The 21,841-nt window shown below is 42.5% G+C and overlaps 2 protein-coding genes across 2 annotated transcripts in view; both read right to left on the bottom strand.

The window, feature by feature from the left end:
• Nucleotides 1-1,254, bottom strand: part of BRS3 (bombesin receptor subtype 3) — a 3,736-nt gene extending 2,482 nt beyond the window's left edge. Inside the window, exon 1 of the mRNA XM_015832427.1 lies at nt 821-1,254. Coding sequence (XP_015687913.1) covers nt 821-1,254 — 434 coding nt within the window. The remainder of the gene's footprint in view (nt 1-820) is intronic.
• Nucleotides 1,255-2,384: 1,130 nt separating this feature from the next.
• Nucleotides 2,385-20,874, bottom strand: ADGRG4 (adhesion G protein-coupled receptor G4). Its single transcript, XM_029282946.1, has 17 exons — nt 20,790-20,874; nt 19,992-20,615; nt 18,758-18,817; nt 17,801-17,904; nt 16,698-16,759; nt 14,111-14,259; nt 13,677-13,809; nt 13,188-13,306; nt 12,381-12,591; nt 10,889-11,054; nt 10,325-10,447; nt 8,970-9,091; nt 8,311-8,579; nt 7,228-7,330; nt 6,454-6,743; nt 5,706-5,804; nt 2,385-2,419 (listed from the first exon to the last, which is right to left on the bottom strand). Exons 1-17 carry the CDS (start codon nt 20,872-20,874, stop codon nt 2,385-2,387), a joined length of 2,754 nt encoding a protein of 917 aa, XP_029138779.1.
• Between the last annotated feature and the right edge of the window lie 967 nt (nt 20,875-21,841).

Genomic DNA, 21,841 nt, shown 5'->3' with positions numbered 1-21,841 from the left:
CCACCCTACAAGCCCTGGGTAGGTGTTATCTTGCCCTGGTCCAGACGTTCAACAGCTAAACCTTTGATGCTGCTTATTATTCTTGGGCAAATATATTTGTCTTCTGAAGTGCCCAAGTTTAATAAAAGCCAGTTGATTCAGTCCAGGAAATTAAAACTTCTATGAATCTTAGGCAACCGGCCCCAGAGATGTTCTAAACATCCTGACATTTCATTTTGTATTTTTGTAAATTGCTTTCCCACACCACTAGGTAGCACCAAGATGCAGCGTAGATTCTCTTTTTTTAGGCATTTTGTTTTTCAAATATATCATTATTCTTTCTCTGGCTCATTCATTTCTCTGCTGCACTGTAAATGATATTATTTTTAGATGTTAGCAGTGAATTGTAAAGAATTTGCTTCAAAATTTCCCGATTCTCTTCCATTAGGAAAAAAAAGAATCTATCACGGTGAGTTTCTGTTACTTGGAAATGAAAAGGAACCTTTTAAATACTGAAACAGCCTAACAGATAAGGAGATGCTCAACTGCAGTGATTTTGCTCAACTAGAAAAACAAATCTTCCAAACTGTAGCCTACACTCACACAAATGCACACTCTCCCACGCATCAGAATTTGCATCCATTCCTAGTCAGAAGATGTCCCAGCGGTCAACTGTGTGGGGATCAGGAGTGATCAGATAGGAATAAAGAATGCAGGGCTGTGAAAATATCTGTATCTGACTGTTTGATGGTCGGGTCAATGGACTAGCATGGTCCAATCTTGCCTAAGAAGCTTAATTTCTTACAATGCCTTCATGAACAGTGAAATGCTCAAAACTTACCTGTCAGCACTGAGGACTGTGAGGGTGAATACGGATACCCCCACGGAGGTTCGTTGAATAAAAGACAGGAGTTTGCAGCCAATTCGTCCAAACAGCCACGTATCCACGATGTAACAGGCAGCGTCAACCGGCACGCAGGTCAAGAGAAGGAGCAGATCCCCAAAAGCCAGGCTGGTAATGAAAATATTGGGGACCGTCTGCATGGACTTGATCTTGAAGAAGACTTTGACAAGGATAACATTCCCTAGAAGACCCATAGAAATGATGGAGGCGTAGGCTGCGTAAATGGTACAGAGAGTCCCCAAACCAAGGGAGGCATCTCCAGACCAGCTTTCCTGGCCTGTTTGATTGCTCATTAAGGAGGCCGGTTCTTCTGTTGAGTTGACATCTTCATAGAGATCAGCATTCCTCACCAGCAATGATGACCTGCGCATTTTTTAAGGCTCCAGGTGGAATTAAACTGATAGGAAACCATTAAAACTCATCCCATGCCATGTCCTGTCCATGAACATGTGAAAAAGATGAAGAGAGATCCAACAGATTCACCAGAAAATCAACTGCTCAGGAGATTCAACCCTTTTCTTCTTGCTATGAAGTTACCAAGCATGATAAAGACAAATATGCATAGATTTCACTGCTGAACTGTGTGGGAGGTGGAGAAGATGGTTGGAGATTTTCCACCCCCCCCTTTTTTTTTTCTCTCTCTCTTTTTCTTTTTTGAATACACTTCAGAGATACTGTGGGTGAACGTGGAGACGAAGAGATGGAGAAGAAAGTCAGTTCAGATTGCAAAATATGAAAAGAGGCGTCAGTTTTGAGTTTCTTTATATATCCTGGCTCACTGTTCTGCCAGCAGGTTTTCCATTACATTCAGGTTTTTCTTGACAGTTTATTTTATTTTATTTGCAAACTGAATTGGCAGGGTTCAGAATTCTGCCTCCTGAATAACCAGAATGTAACAGTGGAAAAAGATGAAGCGTCTGTCACAAACTAGAGATGACAGGCTTGAGAAGCAGAAAAGAAGGGCGATTTGCTTTTATGAGTTTTCAAAACTCCAGGACGCTTCCAACTTACCTGTGAGATTGGACAATCATCTACTGTAGTGGAATGTAGTCTGGATTCCCCAGAGCGAGTGGTTGCATCGCAGAGGATCAAGAGACATTTGGTTGGGAGTAAGTAAGTCAAAACGGCTTCTTCCTAGAAATCCTTGAAGTATCTCTTTAACGAGGCAAGTAGTTTGCTTTAGTTTGGCAAGATTTCTGTCTCTTTGTGAGGAACAATAAAGGAACTTGCTTGGGAGTAACTCTGAGCATCTTTCTTGGGGGGGGGGAGGGGACATCAATCCCAAGTGGAATTGCTTACTTTCTAAAGTCATGGTGGCTCCATCACTGGAGCTTTTCAAGCAAAGGATGAGCAGCCCATGGATTGGAAACACTCTGAAAATTTCTGCCCTGCCACACAGCATCTTTTGTCTAAGAGCATCTTTGTGGACCAAAAAGGCTTCTGAGTCTTCAGGTACCCCGGTGACATCCTTGAAAGATAATGACATTATAGGGGATTCAGCTCAGTGGCTTCCTCTGTGTCCAGAAAGATTAAATCCTAGAGGATAAAAAGGGACCACAGAGAGCAAAATACCCTGTCTCTCCTCACCATGGCAGCCATTTTGTGAGGGCACCCACAACATCTCCTAGAGGGTCAATCCCTGGATTATTGCTATAGATTAGAAGAAGATCATCGCTGTTGCTCACAAAAGCATTTGTCCTGCTAGTCAAGGCAGAATCCTCCAAGCCAAAGAAGATCATCAATCTCAAACTATCTTCTCCCAAGAAAAAGAGTAGTTAAAAAGCTATTTTTTTCTTTTTGAGCTACAGGATAATTATCCCAAGCTTTTATAAATGAAGTACGATGACAGGCTGATTTCCATCCCACCCTACCCCATTAATCATCAGAATATTCCACATTATGTTTCTGATCTGTTTGGATTTGAGACGCCTTTTAAAAGTGGGTGACTTCGGGCTGTGGGACCTCTTGCAAAAAATATGTTAGTCATTCAGATCTGTTTCCAGAGAGGTGGGCCATCTCCCTCCAGTCAATATTAATATTCAGAAGGCTTGAGTCACTCTGATTAAAAAGCGAGTGCAAATGGCATTTGCATTTTGAAAAGGTGAATCGATTCTTGATTTGTTTCATTATCCCCCATTTCTGGAGCTGTCAGGGAAGAGTTTCAGAGCAGAAAAAAAAGATGGTGTATGTTGACATTATGTGTGTAAATGCACAAATCTCCACATCCCAGAATAAGCCTGAAGCATTATCGATACAGTCGTTATGCTGCTGACATCTTCGGTACAAAACATCTTTTAAACAGAACCCTTTTTTCTCCCAGTGGTTATAACACCGAACTTTTTTCCTCACTTTGGTCAAAGTGGGTACATAAATAGATCGTGCATCCTTGTCATAAAAAAACAAAACAATTTCCAGACCCACCCACGCACCCAAAATTAAATATATGCCCCTTTCAGGCATATTCTGGATGACGGTCCATCTCTGAAGCTGCATAACAGGGAAATATTCCATATTTTCTTTTACTACCTGCACCAGTAGCCCCTCTGAGGCATTAGATGGCTTTCTGCAAGGAGATGGTTGGCGTGATTTACGCCTTCAAATAAAATTACAGGCCTTCAGTCCAAATGACAACTTGAACAATGCTGCGTTGGAAGGAGACACGATTATACAATCTTGAAGTTGTGCAGTGAAAGCACAAAGGTGCTATCCGGCAGAAGAAATAGAACTAATGGGAGAAAATTCTCCTTTCTTGAATAATGGGCATTCTGCGATTGGCGTAAACAAACAAGCTTTCTCTTGTTTCTGTTTTGTTGACTCACTTCTAACTGATGTTAAAGACATCATTCCAAGTGCCTCTGGTGCTTCTGTGTTAAGTGGCTGAGAAAAACAGACTCAGCCTCTGTTGCAGGAGAAGTTTGCACACTTGGTAAAGACGGACATTTTTTTTTATGTCAACCAGAAGAAAACCGTTGCTGCTTTGAGTGGTTCTGACCTAAAACTCCACAATCTCTTGTCGTTGGTCACGCTGAATAGACCTAATGGGGATTGTAGTTTAGAATCTCTGACCAACATCTGATATTTCTTCATCTGAAGTCTTGGTTTTGTCCACTTCTATTCTTGGCTTTTCGTTTTTATTGCAGACTTTCATTTCTTTGACAAAATAAATCCGTACCTTCTGGTGTTCATTTCTGAGCGCACTTGAGTGTTCTTGCTCTCTAAGATTGTGTGCTACATCACTGTTTGCTTAGCCTTAAATAAACTACAGTGGGCCAGAATCTCAGAACATACCATGCCACAGATAACCAGATCACCTTGTGGCTTATTGTATTTTATAAAAGCCTAGTCTAGAGATAAGACAGTAATATATCCCTTGCTCCCCGCTGTGTTGAAGCTGATCTTACACAAATACACCCACAATGTTTGCAGTCCAAAATCTGCCAACTGGTCTCCTGTCCTGCTTATTCTCCAACTTGAATTGACTTCCTACTTCAGTTGCCCACAACCGACATATGGGAGAGGGGGACTAACAGCATCTCCTCCATTCAACTATTTGAAGGCTGATTGTTGAATTTTGAGTGAGAGCATTTGCTTTGAGCTATGAGAATAAGCTTCAAAAAGCCAAGAAAGAGTAAGATTCCGCTTTAAGACAAGTCTTTATTTTTCTCTGTGTGATGTAGGTCAACGTCTGCTGGTGATATTCTTCTTACACAAGGAAGCTTGACTGCCTGAGAAGCTGAGGACATATGGCTCATTCTGCAACAAACAACCTGATCTAAAATATAAATAGATGGGAATATATTTTAGCTGCTGGATACATTTGTCCCTAAAACATAGCAGATTATCAGTTCTCTGTGGAATATTTATTGACAGTCCCCTATCATCTGAGTGCTACCAACCCACAGTGGCTATCTTATCTATGTGGCCTTACTCAACAGATGCATTCACTCAACATGCCTAATCAGATTATTAAAATATTCTGGGCTGAACTGGGAATTTATAAAAATGACTTCCTCTGCATAAGAGGTCAACCACCATCTTCTAAGGTTGACATTGTCTCAGCTTAGTATGTTGTATGAAAGCATCTCTTAAATCTTGATGGGGTCTAGTTATGCTTTACTGCTGTTGCTTACTCCTTCCATTTGGAAGGGTCTTCGGCTTGGACCACAATGCAATGGAAGAGTGGTCCATTCCACTTCTGGCTCCATAGGAAATGCTTTGAATGCTTTATCCTCTTGTAAAAAAACTCCTGCTGGCTAAAAAAAATAGCATCATTGTGCTTGTTTTCTATTAACTAAGGGAGGTGGTTCTTCTCAGAAGAGAAACAGTCAAAGGGACTTTTAGGATTCTGCTGCATGGATACTCAAAGCCCTTACTCCCCCAAATATCCATTGTTCCTTCTCACCAGTTTTAACCCCAACTTCTGGACTTGCTTCTGGTAAACTTTCAGAGCCTTTGGATATGGAGCCTGTGGTCCAAGACTTGAGTGACTTTAAAGAATGACATGAGTGTTTCCGCTCAATGATGCAAGGGTAATTTCCCAGGACGGTGGCTGAGCTGATCCCCTCTGAAATCAGATGGAAGAATAGAGGGAAACACAGATATAAAATCTCGAATAAGATGTAGAAATTCTGCTTTCTTCCACAGAATCATTTAAGGCATGTTCTATCATAGCTCCTGAACCAAATCTTGCCCTGAGCAGGGCAGTGATCACACGCTTGCAAGTGTTTCGTTGTTAAGGCCAACCCTTGCGAGTTTGTGTGAACCCATCAAGTTGAGGAAGGGAGCACCACATCAGAACAGGAAGAAACTATGAGTGCCTTACGGAAATTGCTGAGCCGAAATTTCCCACAACAGAAGTGTATCTGGCATTGCTTCCTTACGTTTTCCTTCATGAGGCAGTAGAAAACAAAGATGAAGAAGCCTAGAAAGGAAAGTGGATAAAATTTTCCTTGGATTCCATGCACTCTGCTCACCAAGGTTTTCGTAAATTATAGAAAGGGTGTAGGAGCAGATGAGTTGCGGAAAGCACCCAGGTATCCCACAGAAATTAACAAAGCATCGACAAAACCAGAAGTATTCTGGTTCCTCAATGGACATTACAAAATGTTCTACCATACTGTAAGGAATTGAAGACTCCAAAATAGGAATCTCATTCCCCCCCTCCCCAATTTATAATTTCTAGAGGAGACAATGAGAAATCTCATCAGGTGGTGGGACAGAGAAGAAAGAGGAGATAAAGAAGAGCAGACACAAATCATACCTTAATTACAATTGGAAATATTTAATGGAAGCACCTGGAAATGCAATCTCCTACATCTAAAGGTGCTCCACCATCTCATGACCTGAGTATTGTCTCCTTGGGCTTCCCTCAACCTGGCACCTGGAAGATGTTTTGGAATTATTCTACCATCGTTCTAGTGTGTTGTAGGGAGATGGAACTTTTTCACAATAGAACTGAAGGAGCACCAGGACCTTGTAGTTGGAATTACCAAGGACCACAACTAGGTCATGTGCTCCTCTTGTGCTATGGTCCTTCCCCCATGGTCAGTGCACCTTATCATGAGACTTACCTTGCAAGGAATTGCAAATGGCAAAGATGTACATGAAGGCAATCTTCAAGGGGCCCCATGCAAAGAAGGCAAAACCCCACGTCAAACCCAGCAAAAATGTCAAGCTGGTCACTCTCTTCAAGTCAAGGAGGAATTCTTTACTCCGGTCCTTCCCAACCCTGCAATTGTTGGTTTTCATGACACGGATTTGACAAAGGACAGTAACAAACATGCTGATGTTGATCAGGAATACCAGGATGAAATAGCCAACTACAGAGATGTAAAAAACCCAGTTGTCCTGAATCCAGCAACTGGAGAAAGACAAAGGAAGATGTGTTGGTCAACTCCATGTTGACTGGTTGACGTTTTGATCCAACCTTCTTAGAAGATGCCAGGCAGGAGAAGGCAGGTTTATAGATAAAATGCAGCACCTTGGATAGATGGATGGATGGATTTGATTTGATTTATGTCCACCTTCCATTCACAAACTCATGCATGGTATGTGATGCTTCCTCAGCCTCCTATTTTTTCCCCACAACAAAAATCCTGTGAAATAGGTTGGACTGAGGCTGAACAACTGACCCAAAGTCTCTCGGTGAGCTTTCATGATAGACTAGAATCTGAGTTTTCCTGCTCCTAGCCCAATATTTTTACTACTGCAAACGTGCAGAAGTAGGTGTGCAAACAATTTAGGGGCTAAAGATGGAACAGTAGCAATTATAGCAACAGGGCTCTTTCATCTAATTTCTCTCCTGCTGTTCTCCCAGGTAAAAATAATCAAAACAAGAGACTTACAACTGCATTGATGGGCTGTCAGTGTTTCTTCTCAAAGCAAATTCAGTCCCATAGAAGTCTCTGCTGATGCTGAGGGCCACAATTACAATAAGTGCTGGAATTCCTAAGGACCCCCAAGAAAACAAAACTGCGTTAACCGAAAAAGGAGAAATGCCTGCAGAGGTTTAATTAAGTCCTAGCTGGAGAAAAGAAATGAAATCGGGAAGCCCCCGTTAGCAGGGAAGGGTGTTAACAATAGGTGAACAAAGGAAGAATTTGCTTTAATATCTAACATCCATATAAAAAAAAAAATTAAGAGCAGTTCAGCCTTGTGAAGCTTAAGAATTAATTTCAATGATTTTAGTCTGAATTTTTTTCCTTTGACACATTAAAATGGGACATTTTAACAATAACAGCTGTAGGGCATCATCCTGCATTTGTGGGCGACATTCACCCAAGTTTTAAACTGAATACAACATACAGTAGGTAGAATCAGAGGTCTTCTAAGAGACAAGTTTTCTTCTTCTTCTTCTTCTTCTTCTTCTTCTTCTTCTTCTTCTTCTTCTTCTTCTTCTTCTTCTTCTTCTTCTTCTTCTTCTTCTTCTTCTTCTTCTTCTTCCTCTTCCTCTTCCTCTTCCTCTTCCTCTTCTTCTTCTTCTTCTTCTTCTTCTTCTTCTTCTTCCTCTTCCTCTTCCTCCTCCTCTTCCTCCTCCTCCTCCCCCTCCTCCCCCTTCTCCTCCTCCTCCTCCTCCTCCTCCTCAACATTCAATCCCCCCCCCCAGGAACTCTGGCCCTGTCCATTCTAGCCAACCAGATGCCCTAACGGGAGGATTGCAAGAAAAGAAAACACCGAGCAGCCTTGTCTCCATTCCTTCAGGTTGCTAGATGGACCTTGGTACCCAAAGATAGGTTGCATCTCCCTCTGGTGGTGCCATTGAGAACTTATTTGGAGGTGTCCTTTCCTGTGTGCCCACGCTGAAAGCTACCAACGGCACACATCTCTTAAAAATGTAAACCACATTGCAAAATTCTGAAACGGGCATGATGTTTACAAACTGAAAACGTTCATATAAACAATAAAAGCTGCATATCTCTGACACTTACCCCAGCCAGCTATGGAAACCCTGAGCATGTAATATGGAATGTAGACTTTGAAGACTCTCACCAGGGCAAAATACATGTTGATGGCTTCCAGACCCATCCAGGTAAAGGCAGATAGCAGGGAGTAATGCAAGGCCACGGCAATGGTGATGCAAAGGCCAGCATTCTGAAATGTGGCTAGCCAAGAGTTCACCAAGAAAGCAAGGTTGAGCATCAACAAAGCAAAGCAGAGGTTGACGAGGATTTTGGAAGGATAGTCCTCCCGGAGTTTGCTGGAATGAAAAGGGGGAAAGACATTAACTTCCTACACTGTCATACAGATATCGTTATTTGATTTCCTTTGATTCATGCTACTCTCTATCTATCTATCTATCTATCTATCTATCTATCTATCTATCTATCTATCTATCTATCTATCTATCTATCTATCTATCTATCTATCCTCTCTCTTTCTCTCATCTATCATCTTCTCCCCATCCCTCCAATCATCTATCCAGATCTAGATCTATCTAATCGTCTACAGACAATTAATGTAATATGTAGCTTGACCCTACCAGATTTGCAGGAACTTTGATAAAGAAAGATAGAATTGGGGATTGAAACAAAACCTAAATAAATTTTGTTGAGTTCAGAAAGAAAAACAGACAGCCAACTCGACTCACTCAATCGAGAGATAAACCAACAGTACCAGGCCCAGGAAAATGGAGGAAATGCCACACCCCACGTAGGTCACCAGTGCTAAAGCCCACTCATCAGCATCGCTGAGGGGTGTCCGAGATAAGTCCTAAAAAAAAAATATGAGAGAGTCCATACAATTGTCCCTATCTGGTGCCATCCAGATGGCTGGCTGGAGAATGCTGGGAGTTGAAGTCCAGCGGTCCTAAAGTTGCCAACATTGGGCATTCCTGATATATATGCACTCTGTTTTTTCCCACTGTAACTGGGGCAAAGATTGAAATCAACTTACCAGCAGAACTCCAAAATGGGTCAGGTGATTACAATTACAGATTGTATAGGTACTATCTGTATGCTTCATTTCACACCCTGAGGTATTCCAGCCACCCAGGCCATCTGCACAGCAGAGAAATGAAATATTTCACCCATGGTTAATAGCTCCTGGCTGCTCTTTATAGCTGCTGCCTGACTTCAAGGCTGCACTGAAGAGATTCATGCTGGCTTGTTGAGAACATGAAGATGTTGCTCACCATCTCTCAGACTTACATCTTTGGATTCCTCAGTACTCACCATTCCTATTGAAGTCCCAAAAGACGCAGTGCACAATAGCATTATCCTAGTAGTAAAAAAAAGAGAAAGAAAATGGCTTAAGCAAAGGAAATCCTAGGTAGGAGATAACTCCCACATATGCTGTACCAGTCATAACCTTTGATACACCTTCTCTTCCCTCAAGTCAAGCGCTCTCCTTGTGTTACCACTAGTAGAAATGAGCAGGATTTTCTCCAATTTCCCAGTTCTCTAGATGGGCAACTCAATGCCCTGGAAATATTGTTGGATTTGCCCATTGCTGATATTCAAAATTTTGGTAAAAATGATAATATCTGCATGTATGAGGTGAGATGGCTAAATACAGTTTATGCGCCATCTGACTCATTGCAATGTTGACTTAAGTAATGACTGGATGATTGTTTACTTTATCTGCTATTTTGGTCTAGAATTGTAATTAAAAAATTATCTTGTCTATATCTGAAATGTTATTTCTCTTTAGTGCAGCCTGTTCATTGATGGGATGACAGGGAGAGTGAAAATTTAGCTCAGTCAATCAATAACAATGCCAAGGGAGCTGTGTCTTTCCATATTTCTGTTCTTCTAACTCCACCAAGGTCTAGGATCTCCAATATAGCCTCTTTCTTTGATTAAATGAAGGCTCTCCACAAGTCTGTAGGCTTCTCTTGGTCCACAGTCTTCTCAAACCAGCCATCCTTGATGACTCCAGCTAAGTAATGCACCTCAATGTTGTGAAAATAACACAGGTGCCTTTGGCAACAATGTGGTACTCTACCCCATGTGGGTTTCTGTGCTGCAGAACTATGCTGACTGGTTTCTTGAGGTCTTCAATTGTCTTGTTTTCAATGCTGGCACCTACAACGTAGGTGTTCAGAACTTCGTTCTTCAAACTATTGTCCTGAAAAAGAAACACAGATTTTTTTCCCCTCCTCTCTCTGTCCTACTCATCTCTCAGGGCCATTTCCAACCACTTTCCACTAGAATGAGGGGCACACAAGTTAAATCTGGGGGTTCAGCTGTTTCTTCTTTCTTGGCATCCATTGCTAGGTTTCCTTCTACTCTTGCAAATCCAGCCTACTTACCACAAACAATGACGGGGCACCAAAAAAGGTGAATTGAATCCCAGTAAAACTGTCTCCATCCAAAGATTGGGATGTTAGGTAATTTCTCAACAATCCTGGCAAATATATTGAGGCCTGAACATCCATGAAGGGTGTTGATTGGATGCTGAGCTGTATGGGAAAAGATCTAGAGTTGATTTCAAATTAATTCAGGAAATATCTGGCAGAAACAGGTAATAAAGAGGTGGGGAGAAACCCAGTGTTAAAAGGTGGCCCACCTGTGGGCTGGTCTCCAGAGTGTAGGATACAATCCCAAAAGCAACTCCCTGGAAGTTCATGGGATCTGGCCGTAGCACCGCCAAAGCCAGCCTAGGCAAGATGATGGATTCATTTCTCCCACTGAAGTTCATCTTGAAACCAATTTGTTCCATGATCGTTAAGATTCTGGAGAAAGTACACAAGAGCTCAGAAAACAAGCAAAAACAAAGAAAGTGCAGTTGCCTTTAGAAAAAGCCCCTTTGGGATATGTTTGGAAGAGGGAGCGGTAAAAGGAAACCGGGCCAACAAAGAACACGATGATTGGGCACCAGCAAAGCTGACATCAACCAGCACATAGAAAAACTGAAAGAAGTAGTGCAGGATCGAAAGATGTGGAGAGACCAGGTCCATAGAATCGCCAAGAGTGGGACATGATTAAGTGGATAACATCACCACCACCACCATCATCTAATGGGTAATGTATTCAGTAGTGGCACATCGCTGTGTTCTCATTTGGAACTGGAAAGGTGGAGAGAACATGGCCGGGTGAGGAAGTGTGCAGGGGGTGTCAACATTCAAGATACGGCAAGCTCTGTTCCTGCTAACGTGATTGTATCATAAATTCTGAATTCCCACTTTTCACAGCACATCTGCTACCCACAATCACACTAACAAGTGCTACTGTGGAGAACAAAAACATTTGCCAGAGACGGGATCCGTCCATCATCGTCAGATGTTTCATGTTAGCTTGTAGTCCTTATAAAAAGCATTTCTCCTTTGCTGCTTGGGCAGGAATATATTCTGCACACTTCTGGGTGTGCAAAGGCAGGCCTGGGAGTGAAACGTTGCTAAAGGTCTGAATAAGGAGAAGCAAAAATTGGCCCCTCTTTTTCTTTGAAATCCTAGAATTCTACTTTCTTGCAAAAGGTGTCTGTTCATTACCGAAAAACTGCAGATTTTGGGTTCTGGGCAGTTGGAAATTTAGTGGGAGGTGAATATTTCTAGGAGAATCACGACAAAGTCTAACACTTTTTCTTTGGCAAACTTACCACATGTTCTAAGCAGGCTGTTCATCCCTTTTTGGATTCCCATGTTTTTAAAACTATAGAAAGGAGGTCAATTTTTTTTTTGTCTTGTCCTCCAATGACTGTGAAAAACCATGGACTCTAATTCCACATTACAGTAATGTTCCAGTCCCAGACTGTTTCACACAAGCATCTCAATCTGGAACCAAGAACGTAGAACTAAGAGAAATTTCCTGACAGTGAGAACAATCAATCGGTAGAACGGCTTCCCTACAGAAGCTGTGAGCGCTCCATCAATGGAGGTTTTTAAGAAGAGACTGGACAGCCATTTGACTGAACTGATAGAGGGTCTCCTGCTTGAGCAGGGAGTTAGACTAGAAGACCTCCAAGGTCTCTTCCAGTTCTGGTATTCTGTATTATGAATTCTGGATCCTCAACTCAGAAATGACCGTCTGATTAATAGGTGACCATGGTTTTTTTTTCATACCTGTTGAGTACAGTTTGCATGTCCTGCAGTTGGATTTTATCTTCCATAAAGATATTGATAATTTGCAGTATCTTCCTAGCCAGGGCCAGGCTGATTTCTTCACAGTTGGCTATATCGCTCAATTTGTTCACCAGGACCTCAATTTCATCTTTATTCAGATCGGAAAAACTCAAGAGAAATAAAATGTGATCTGCTACCTCTTCCGCATTTTCTGCAACAGAGCAAAGACAGAAGCTCCTTTTGATAAAGATCTAAGCCGTGGCCAGAAGCTGACGTGCATCTCACAAGACTTCTGGGTTTTGAACGGTTGACCTCTTTGCAAGCAGAAAGCCAGAAGGAGCCAATCTGGGTCAGTCACCGGGACCAGAGGTTTAGTCTTCCGAGCTTTCGGACCACACAATTTGCTAGAGAGACGTTCCTTGAAGATGGGCTTCAGCACGAGTCCCAAAACTTGGAAGATGAAACCTCTGGTCCCAGTGACCGACCCAGCTCAGATCCTGCAACATTATCCTGGGACACGTCTATTCACCTTCATTCATGAGAAAGCTAACAGCTCAGGGAAAGATTATAGGTTTCTCTTTCAGGGAGACTGCATTTCCCCGTGCAGGACATGCACACACATACAATTTCTCTGAGTCTACTGCACACTATCGCCCTTTTATCCCACCTCCCTCCCAACAAAGAAGGCCTTCCAAGAAATGGGAGGGAAGTAGGACCTCATCAGGTGTAGCTAGAGAAGAAAAGTAGATAAATCAGGATTGGTTTTAGCATCCTTCGGCATAAAAACAAACACACCCAGGAACTTACCGACTGTGACGGTGACATTTTTAAGATCCAGTATATTATCTGGCAAATTTTGCAACAGAGGACAAGCAGCCAAGTTCGGCCTCTTCCAATAGGCTTTTTCAGTCTGAAGGTTAATCAAGCTTTGAAACAAAAGGGAGACATCAGAGACATTAGAAGTGTAGGAGATATTCTTTCGTCACGCTTGCTTGCTTGTCCTTTGGTTTTCTTTCAGGTGGGTTTTCGCTTGGCTGAACTGCTTAACAACCACCTTGGTCAGTAAATGGAAATCTGGTTCCAATTATGCTTGTAAGTCAAGGACTACCTGAGGTCCACAACTTGGACAGTCATCTTCTGGATGAAATATGATGGCCATGGAGATCTTTTCCTGGTTGGAGTTTGTCCACCCTAATTGTCCTTTGGAAAACAAGGTCCACCGAGCATCATATGAGGTATGATGTCGGGGTGGGGTGGGTGGTCAAAGAATGGAAGTTGGTGCATTCCTCTACTCACCACAGTCTGGAAGCTGCTAACTCTCGGTTGGCCTCGCAGGGCAAGGTCATCACATTGGGAGGAACCATCTTTGGCCAGGTGTAGATACCTTTGTAGTTGGACCAGACGGTCTGTTCAGAACATGATTCTGGATCTTTGAGACAAGAAGATAAGAATGGAAGATCACCTAACCTTTTTCTCCTCAATCATTTCAGTATTGACCCTAAAAGTTGTGAATGAGAGGAGTAGGTTACCACTGGAGGGTGAGCAGTCTTTACCCTCAGAGTAAAACCAGGACAATTTAGTCTGAAGTCTTCATCTAAGCCCAAAGTTTGTTAGGCCACTTTGATGAGAGATGCTCTCATTTTACTATCTCAGGGTTATTGTATGGAAAGAAGAGGGACTATTCAGTTGGAAGACCATTAGGATAAAAAAAAATCCAATGACTATATTACCAAAAGAAATAACATGTGTATCCTTTCGCTTCACACTCATGGACAATTGATCTTCAGTGTAATCCCCACACAAGGTGTTTTGTAGCTTCCACACGATCTCCTGCATGCTTTGACTGGACCTGGCCTTGATGATGGCCTTTGAGGAATATCTGGAGACACAAGGAGAGACACACTCATGGAGGATTCAATCTGTGGGTCTTGGATACCAGATGCCAAGACTTAAACCATGTCAATGAGCTGAACCAGCTCCCTCCTCTTCTCCACAGAAGGTGCTGGGCCCACCTAGCCAAGAAGTCAAATAAAACCAAGGTGCTGCTTCTCAAGGGGCATGTCTGATGATCATGGTTTCCAGTTCCAGAATTTCGGCCACAGGAGGGCTGCCAGTCACCCTGGGTGGACACCAGCTGCCTAAAGCTTCAGAACCCAGGACCCTTGAGTTGAATTGGGGTGACTTCAATTTTTTTTTTAAAAAAGCACCTAAATAAGGGTGACAGATTTGGGAGAGAGATTGTCTATCACTCTTATGCTTCCCTTGGCAATAATTCTAGATTCAGGGAGTATCAGCTACTGGCAGGGAATTCTGGGAGCTGAAATCTAGGGTAGAATGTCCCACAATCCTCTGCAACAGGCAGACAAGTTCAGGGTGGTCTAAAAACCAGGCACTCCCTGAACAATGATGTGAAAATGTTGGCAAGTTTTGAATCGCACCCCTTACCTCCGGGAAGACAGTCTTCCATTCTTCCGTTCAGAAGATCCCCAATGCAGAATAAAAGAAACAACAAGAGTTAACTAGCATGTTTACAGCATTAGGTGGGCAATTACTGCCTGCGGGTGGATCAAGAAGGAGAAGCTTAGAAGGGAGAAAAGTGGCTAATTAGCAAGACTCGTGATGCTCCAGGCGGAGGTGTAAAGGTGCCACTTTTCTCCAAACGGCAAGGCTGCCAACCTTCCTCCCTTCGCTCAGATTACCCTCGGCATTTAGGCTTTGATTACCACGGAGACATTCCAAAACAATTCAGTGGATTTGCAGATTGCTTGGAGAATAAGTGATAAGAAGGGAGGGAGGGGAGAGAAACAGGATATTTTTTTTAAAAAAAAAATCAATCTGCCTACAAGGAAAAGGGGCTGATATTCTGCAGCAAAAGAAGAGCAACAGTTTGGCATTTCCAAGATGGAAAGCCATGCTAACGAGTTTCATCGGCAGCCAGCAAGATTCAGTTGCTAGCAGTAGGTATAGCAAGGAATGAGTGGCCTTTGAGGTCAATAAATCAGTCTTATTGTAGACAGAAAATGCAGTGATGCTCTCGGTGGTACCTCTTCCTTTCTTGTTCACTGGGAGGCTCAGAATGGAAAGCTATAGGGCTTGATTTGCTTGGGTCTTTGTGTTACCATGGTTGTATTTACTACTGGTCCCTAGAAGACACTACACAACCCATTTCATTCTTGCTGGAGCTGGCAATAGAAGCTGCCTACAACTGATAAGCCCCAAGATAGAAGAAAGAAACCAGTCAAATAGTGCCTCCTAGAGATCAGTTGTGAATATAATCTCTGTAATCCAAAAACTTTTCTCCACCCAGGGAGAAATGGCAAGGAGCTTTGAGCCATTTGCAAGAAACTTCCACCTTTGCAGAAGCATATAACATTTTTCCAAACCATGAATCGCAAGGAAGGCCAGGACTAAAATTAGCCCAGGTAAAAATATGTATGCTCAGTGACCCCTGAATAATAGCTGGCAATTGATGGGAGGAGGGCAAGCCAAGATTCCCTGCCTTGCAAGGTTTCATTTCAAGCCTTCTAGGGATAAAAAGGGTGGCCAAGATGCGATTAGATGTCAGCGTTGTTTCTCCTCGTTTACTGTGCCAAATAAGCAGAGCATCCGCCGCCTCCCTCCAGTTACTAAGGCACAATCTTTGCTGCTACCATGGCAATTTCTCACTAGAGAAGATACAGGAAAGGAAGAGGAGGAAGGATGAAAGAACGCATCAGAGTCTGAAAGAAGGGAGGAAAAAAAAAAATCAGAGCTTGATGGGGAAAGAGGTGGTTTAGGATTTCTAAATACATACCTCAGTGTTAACCTGCCTGGTTCCTTGTGATAATTTGTGGCTGTGTTGAAAGAAAGATATTTCAAGATCATTGTGGGTGGGTTTAAAAGAAATATCAGTCAGGCAGGGAAGAGGAAGGTGCTGTAGTGAGAGATTTAGTGGGTTGGGTTCCAGGTCCTGAATTTGGATGGAAAGAGGTCCCCAAATGTTCTTAGTCACATAATTCAATCTAAATATGCCTTTAGCCCTGATAAGTCATGGTCTACTGCCATGTTTTGTAAATGTTTTTCTCGTAAGAGCACTTCCCCTTTTTAGAAATGACGGAGGACCCCAGAGGATAGTTGGTATGGATTGTATTTATTGATATTTACTGTATTTGACGTTAAAATGGGCACATTTCCTGCTGCTAGCGCTTCTCACGATGGTTGGATGGGAGCTTTGTCTTGTATTCTTTTCCAACCTAGACTGGAAAATCCTTCTGATTTCGCAGATCCTTGCTCCCTGTTTTTTTTTGGGGGGGGGGGAGAGCCAAAAAATATGCTTACCGAGCTGTCTTGACGTTATGGTTTGTCACCACAAATTCTGAATTATTTAATTGTTTCTTGAACTGTAATAGAGACAAACGGTCAATCACAATTGGGTTCCTGACTCAACCTTATCCAGTATTTGTCTAAGAGCAGCAGTCATTTTCAAAAATGGTCATCAAATGTTTATGCCAGAATAAGTGCTTCTTTAGGATAAAGTTCCCCAACCTCTGCCGCTCGGAGATGTCTGGACTTCAACTCCCAGAATTCAGAACACTGGCTGGGGAATTCTGGGAGTTGAAGTCCCTACATCTTCAAGTGGCTGAAGTAGAGAAATACTATTTTAGGACAATACTGCATTATCTCTGTCCAGCAAATTGCGCAGAAGACAGGAGGGAATCACCCGGTGTCCTACTTTCCTTCTCTATTCAGGTGATGTCATCTACATGAAAGGGTTAAAGCTGGAATAACCAGCAGCTATTCCCTGTGGGATGGTCCACGCTAAACATCTACACAGATGTGCAGTGAGAGAGAGAAACATAGATACATAGATATATGGGTGAAGAAGATTGTTGGTATGAAGAGAAATGTCTGCAGATGTTTAATAAATAGAAACCAAGCTATACTTTCTCTAACTGAATGGGCTGCTGGGTGCCTACTCTGGTTCGAATCTCGGGACTGACTGGGGAGCAGGCTAGCTACAAACTAAACGGCAAGTTGCCCACGATAATTTTCTAGCAAGTGTTTCTTCGGTCTCCAAGACTTTCCCCAAATGCTAATCTGTAATAAGACAGAACGGAGGCTCTCTCTCAACCTAAAAGAAGATGCTTCGTTGCCGTGTCACTTGAAGAACATTTTCCATTGTCTGCTTAACAGTGAACCGTCTGGACCTAGTCTCCCCCCTCTCCCCCCCCCGGTGAACTAATTATAGACCTTTCTACCAAAAGGGTTGTGCCTGCGTTTATGTCTGGCAAACTGTCTGCCACTTCCATTCTTTTTCCAGGCATGGTCCAGGATGAGCATCTCTGCTTCTGCCAGGCAATGAAATATCTCTCGCTGACCAACACCCTTCCGCCCTGCCCATTAAACAAGCCAGCTTTAAACGGATCCTAATTCAGACTTACCCAAGTTGCAGAAAGCTTTTTGGCATCATAGCGATCGCACTCCCTGTGGGGCTCCCAAGTCACGGAAAAGTTCATCTGGAAGCTGTAGAAGGTGTCCGTGATCACTGAAAGGGGGGAGAGATGGGGAAGCCAGCTTACCTTCAAGCTTACTTTCAATTGTGTTGGCCTTTGACTTTGATTCATGAAGCTTTCTGTACTTTTAATGCGTGATCTATGATGACGCACCTTTATAAATCTATGGGGGTTTTGAACAGGGTAGTTTTTGTTACCGTACCTATTTTGGAAATGCGTGCAGAACAGAATTATTTTTTAATACATTTTAAGGTATTAAAAATATACTTTTTCACGGCTAAAAATGTATGGTTGTCTTATGTTGCTTGTAATTATTGATAGCCGTGCAGAGTATTGAATTTGAGCAGGGCTGCCTTGTAAATCAAATTCATAACGTTGTTTTGTAAGAAGATTTCCATCTAGGGTTTGCTTTTTTTGCTGGGAGCCCAGGAATGAAACAAACACCAAGCGACTCACTGTGGCACGATCCTGTCAAATCTTCCACACCTATGGAAGGTAGCAATATCTGACGTACAGACTCATTCTGACATTCTCCAAGGTTTTATCACCACTTTGTAGAAGCCATCAGGTCAATGTTTAGAGGGGAAAAAACCACTCTTAAGCATTCTGGATGTCCCAAAGGTGCTTTTTTCTCCCAAAAGGCAACTAGACTTTTTGGGGTTTTTTTCCTTGAAAATGTTTCACTTCTCAACCGAGAAGCTTCTTCAGCCGAAGTTCTTCAAGTTCTTTGGTTTATTTCTTTAACTGAAGAAGCTTCTCGGATGAGAAGCCAAATGTTTTCAAGGGAAAAAAACGAAGAAAGTCCAGTTGCCTTTTGGAAAAGCACCACCATGACCTGGAGGATGGAGAATCTCCATAGACATTAAGCATCTGGGAGTTCCATACCTGTAACGTTTGGATCGGGGGAGGTGATTGTTGGAAGGGCAGATGTAGGCTCCTCTGCACCTGTAGAAGAAAAAGGAAAAAGGCAGGTATGAAAAGGGACATACGTGACTAGGAATTTTGAGGTTGGGAAGAAAAACTCAGGGAGCTCATGGGATCGTGAACAAGAACCATGATTTGCAACAATCGCCTTAGGAGAAACGCTGCATAATTGAATCTTCCATTTATTGTTTTTTTCCCCCTCACAAATAGGGAAATGGGGTTACTTTCTTTTGATTTTTCCTGAATTTTCCCACTGATTTTATGTCTTTATATTTTCCCCTTCTGGCTGGGGACTTCTTGGAGTTGAAGTCCACGGGTCTTCAAGTTTGCCAACATTGAGAAACACGGATTTATCTGTTCAATTTATACGGTGCCCACCTCATAGACGTCATGACTGCTGGTGGTCAGACCTGTGACTGTCTTATCTGCTCCAAATGCCAGACTTTGTCCGTAAATTGTTGCTTATTCAAAAGGAGGAAGGAAAGTCATTTATACCCTGTGTGGAGGTTCTCATATACGTCAGCCAAGATTTGACAGGCAGCTCATAAATAAAAATTTAAAGCTTAAGATTCCCATCAGGGATTCCAAAAGTTCAAAATTATAAAACAGAAAAGAAGAGCAGAGCAAGAACTGGGACAGGAATGCCCTGAAAAAGGAAGCAGCATTCTATATCTCCATTTACACAGAAATGCTAAGATCTGGTTTAAACATGGTTTGTGAAAGAGTCCAGATTTGCTCCCCATAATATGCTAAGCCATAATATTCCTGAACTGAGCCAGTGGTAATTTGTTCAGGAACCATAGTTAAACACACTGTACCTTACTGTAATGAGTGAACAAGATCTAGGACTTGCAGGTAAGCCTTCAACCTGCTCTGTTTTCTTTGCTTGTCCAATAAAATAAAATAAAAGTGAATAATCCAGATACAAGTATGACAAATTTTGATTCAAATAGGCTAGGATCAAGAAACTATGGTTTCTTGTCGATAAAATAATGAATTTTGGAAAAGATGGGTCTACATTTAAACCCACCAATTATGAACTACATTTTTTTGTATTTTGTATATAAAATCATAACCGGATGTACTGTTTGGGGGCTTCAATGTAGACCCATCTTTTTTCAAAAACCATACACTGTATATAAACTGAATGACTGAAGATGGAGGAGATTTATTTGAAGAGGTTATGGATACTCACCGCAACGCTGATGGTGGGCAGACTCTGTCAATATATCTTGCAGAGACCAATAATTCTGCCCCCAGCTGACCACATTTCCATCTTCACAATGCTCCATGTCTTGCTGGCCTCTCACATGATCCCACATCTGGAAGTAGTGCAAGACGCCAACGAAGGACAATTGCTGGACTAGTACTCCGTTGAAGTTCTTGTGCAAATGCCCCATCACTAATGTCCCGTTGGGCCGTAGACAGCGATGGTGGAAATCTGGAAGGGTTTTGTTTACCAGCTTCTTTGCATCCCAGAAGAGCTGCAGGAGATGCTTCTGGCTGTCCCAGACACAGCAGATTTGGTGCATTCTGTAAGCCACAACGTACTGTCCCAGATCGAGGAAGCTGCCCATGAAGTACATCTGCAAGGTGGAATTATTGAAAGACAGAGCCAGCTCCACCTCATTAATGTTGGTGGAGGAACTGTTGACATCGTAGGAAAAGGCTGCCCCACTCGGCACACTTTTTTCAGTCTTGTTGAGGTCAACACATACAGTAAAGGCACAAAGTTGAGGGACATGCCAATTGGCCAAGGAAACATATTTGTTTGTCATCCCCTTGAAAGTCACCTGCTTCCCTTTCAAAGACACGGATTCTGTTTAGGACAGAAGAAGAAGAAGATCTGAGGAAGGAACGTCGATCCATTTGATACTGTGGTTGAGTTTATGTGCCACTAAAGGGGGAATTTTCAAAAATCATAAAGCTTTGGAAGAAAAGATCCTGACCTACGAAGAAGCAGCACATCCTGATTGGTTGGGAAAACTCATACCTGAGACAAGGAACAAGGTGGCCAGAGCAAAGAGCAGGCTACCGAAGATCTTGGATCCAGCAACATCATACTTTTGACCGTTCATCCTCTAGATCTGGTCTGAAAGGCAGAAGGGAATCTTCTCAAATATGTCCTGGAGGAAGAAGACGAAAACAGAAACCCTGATCTAATCTCTCCCATCCTGGACAATATTCAAGATCTCACTCTCCCCACAGCTGAAACGCCCTCCACAGGCCTGGGTGGACCTCCAGGAAGTTCCAGATCAGGGGAGATTAACCCATTTACACAACTGAAATCCACCCTGCTTTGCAGGAATTAAGCTTTTTTCCAAGTCAGTTGACACACGATGCTCTGAAGATCAACCACCAACCTACCTGAAAAAGGAGTCATCAAGGAGAGCTTTGCTCCCAGGTTGCAGAATCAAGCCCCCTTCCCATCAGTTTCTGGCTCATGTCTCAAGGAGGACATTAAAATATCGATCCTGGGCAGTTCAATCTTCAGCAGCCAACAACAGGATATCACCAGGACTTTGGAAAAGTTACTGGCAATGGGGCAATCAGCCAAATCAGTCCCGCCTCTTTCTCCTTTATGACCTTCCTCATTTGTTGTTTTGGCTGTTGAAATGTCATCTCATTTTTCCTCTCTGGACCAACCCTGCACTGCTTAATCTACTTCTCCAGATTTGTTTTTCAATTATTTCAAAAAACATCTCCTGTGGACAAGCCTAACCTACAAAGAAGCAGAAGAGACGAGACCACATGGGTGATGGAAAAACTGACACATACATGTTGGAGTTGCGTCATTATAAACCTTCCGTTCACAAGATGGACATCTGACTAGGAGGTTTCCCTCACCATGAGCCTTAGAAACTTGAAGGTTTCCTTGATTTAAAGCAAACTTGGAACATTTGTTGAAGAAAAGCACAACCCCAGAACTGACTTCATTGGCTAGAAGTGATTAGCATGACTGAACTCTGATCTTTAGAGCTTTCCATGCCATAGAAATTTCAATAATTTATTGGATCATAAAATCTAATCTTGCTAAGAAGGAAG

Source organism: Protobothrops mucrosquamatus, unplaced genomic scaffold (assembly GCF_001527695.2).
Source record: "Protobothrops mucrosquamatus isolate PMUCROS unplaced genomic scaffold, P.Mucros_1.0 scaffold4, whole genome shotgun sequence".
Taxonomy (NCBI): Eukaryota; Metazoa; Chordata; class Lepidosauria; order Squamata; family Viperidae; genus Protobothrops; species Protobothrops mucrosquamatus.
The sequence above is the reverse complement of the archived record's forward strand: the minus strand, read 5'-3'. Positions and strand labels throughout refer to the sequence as shown.

Excerpts from the sequence above, each read along its gene's own strand:
- ADGRG4 (XM_029282946.1), bottom strand. The coding sequence starts at position 20,874 with ATGAACGGTCAAAAGTATGATGTTGCTGGATCCAAGATCTTCGGTAGC. Across the intron at positions 14,260-16,697 it reads CATAACGTCAAGACAGCTCG|ATATTCCTCAAAGGCCATCA; the intron begins GTAAGCATATTT and ends TTGTGTCTCCAG. Across the intron at positions 10,448-10,888 it reads CTCTGGAGACCAGCCCACAG|GACAATAGTTTGAAGAACGA; the intron begins GTGGGCCACCTT and ends TTTCTTTTTCAG.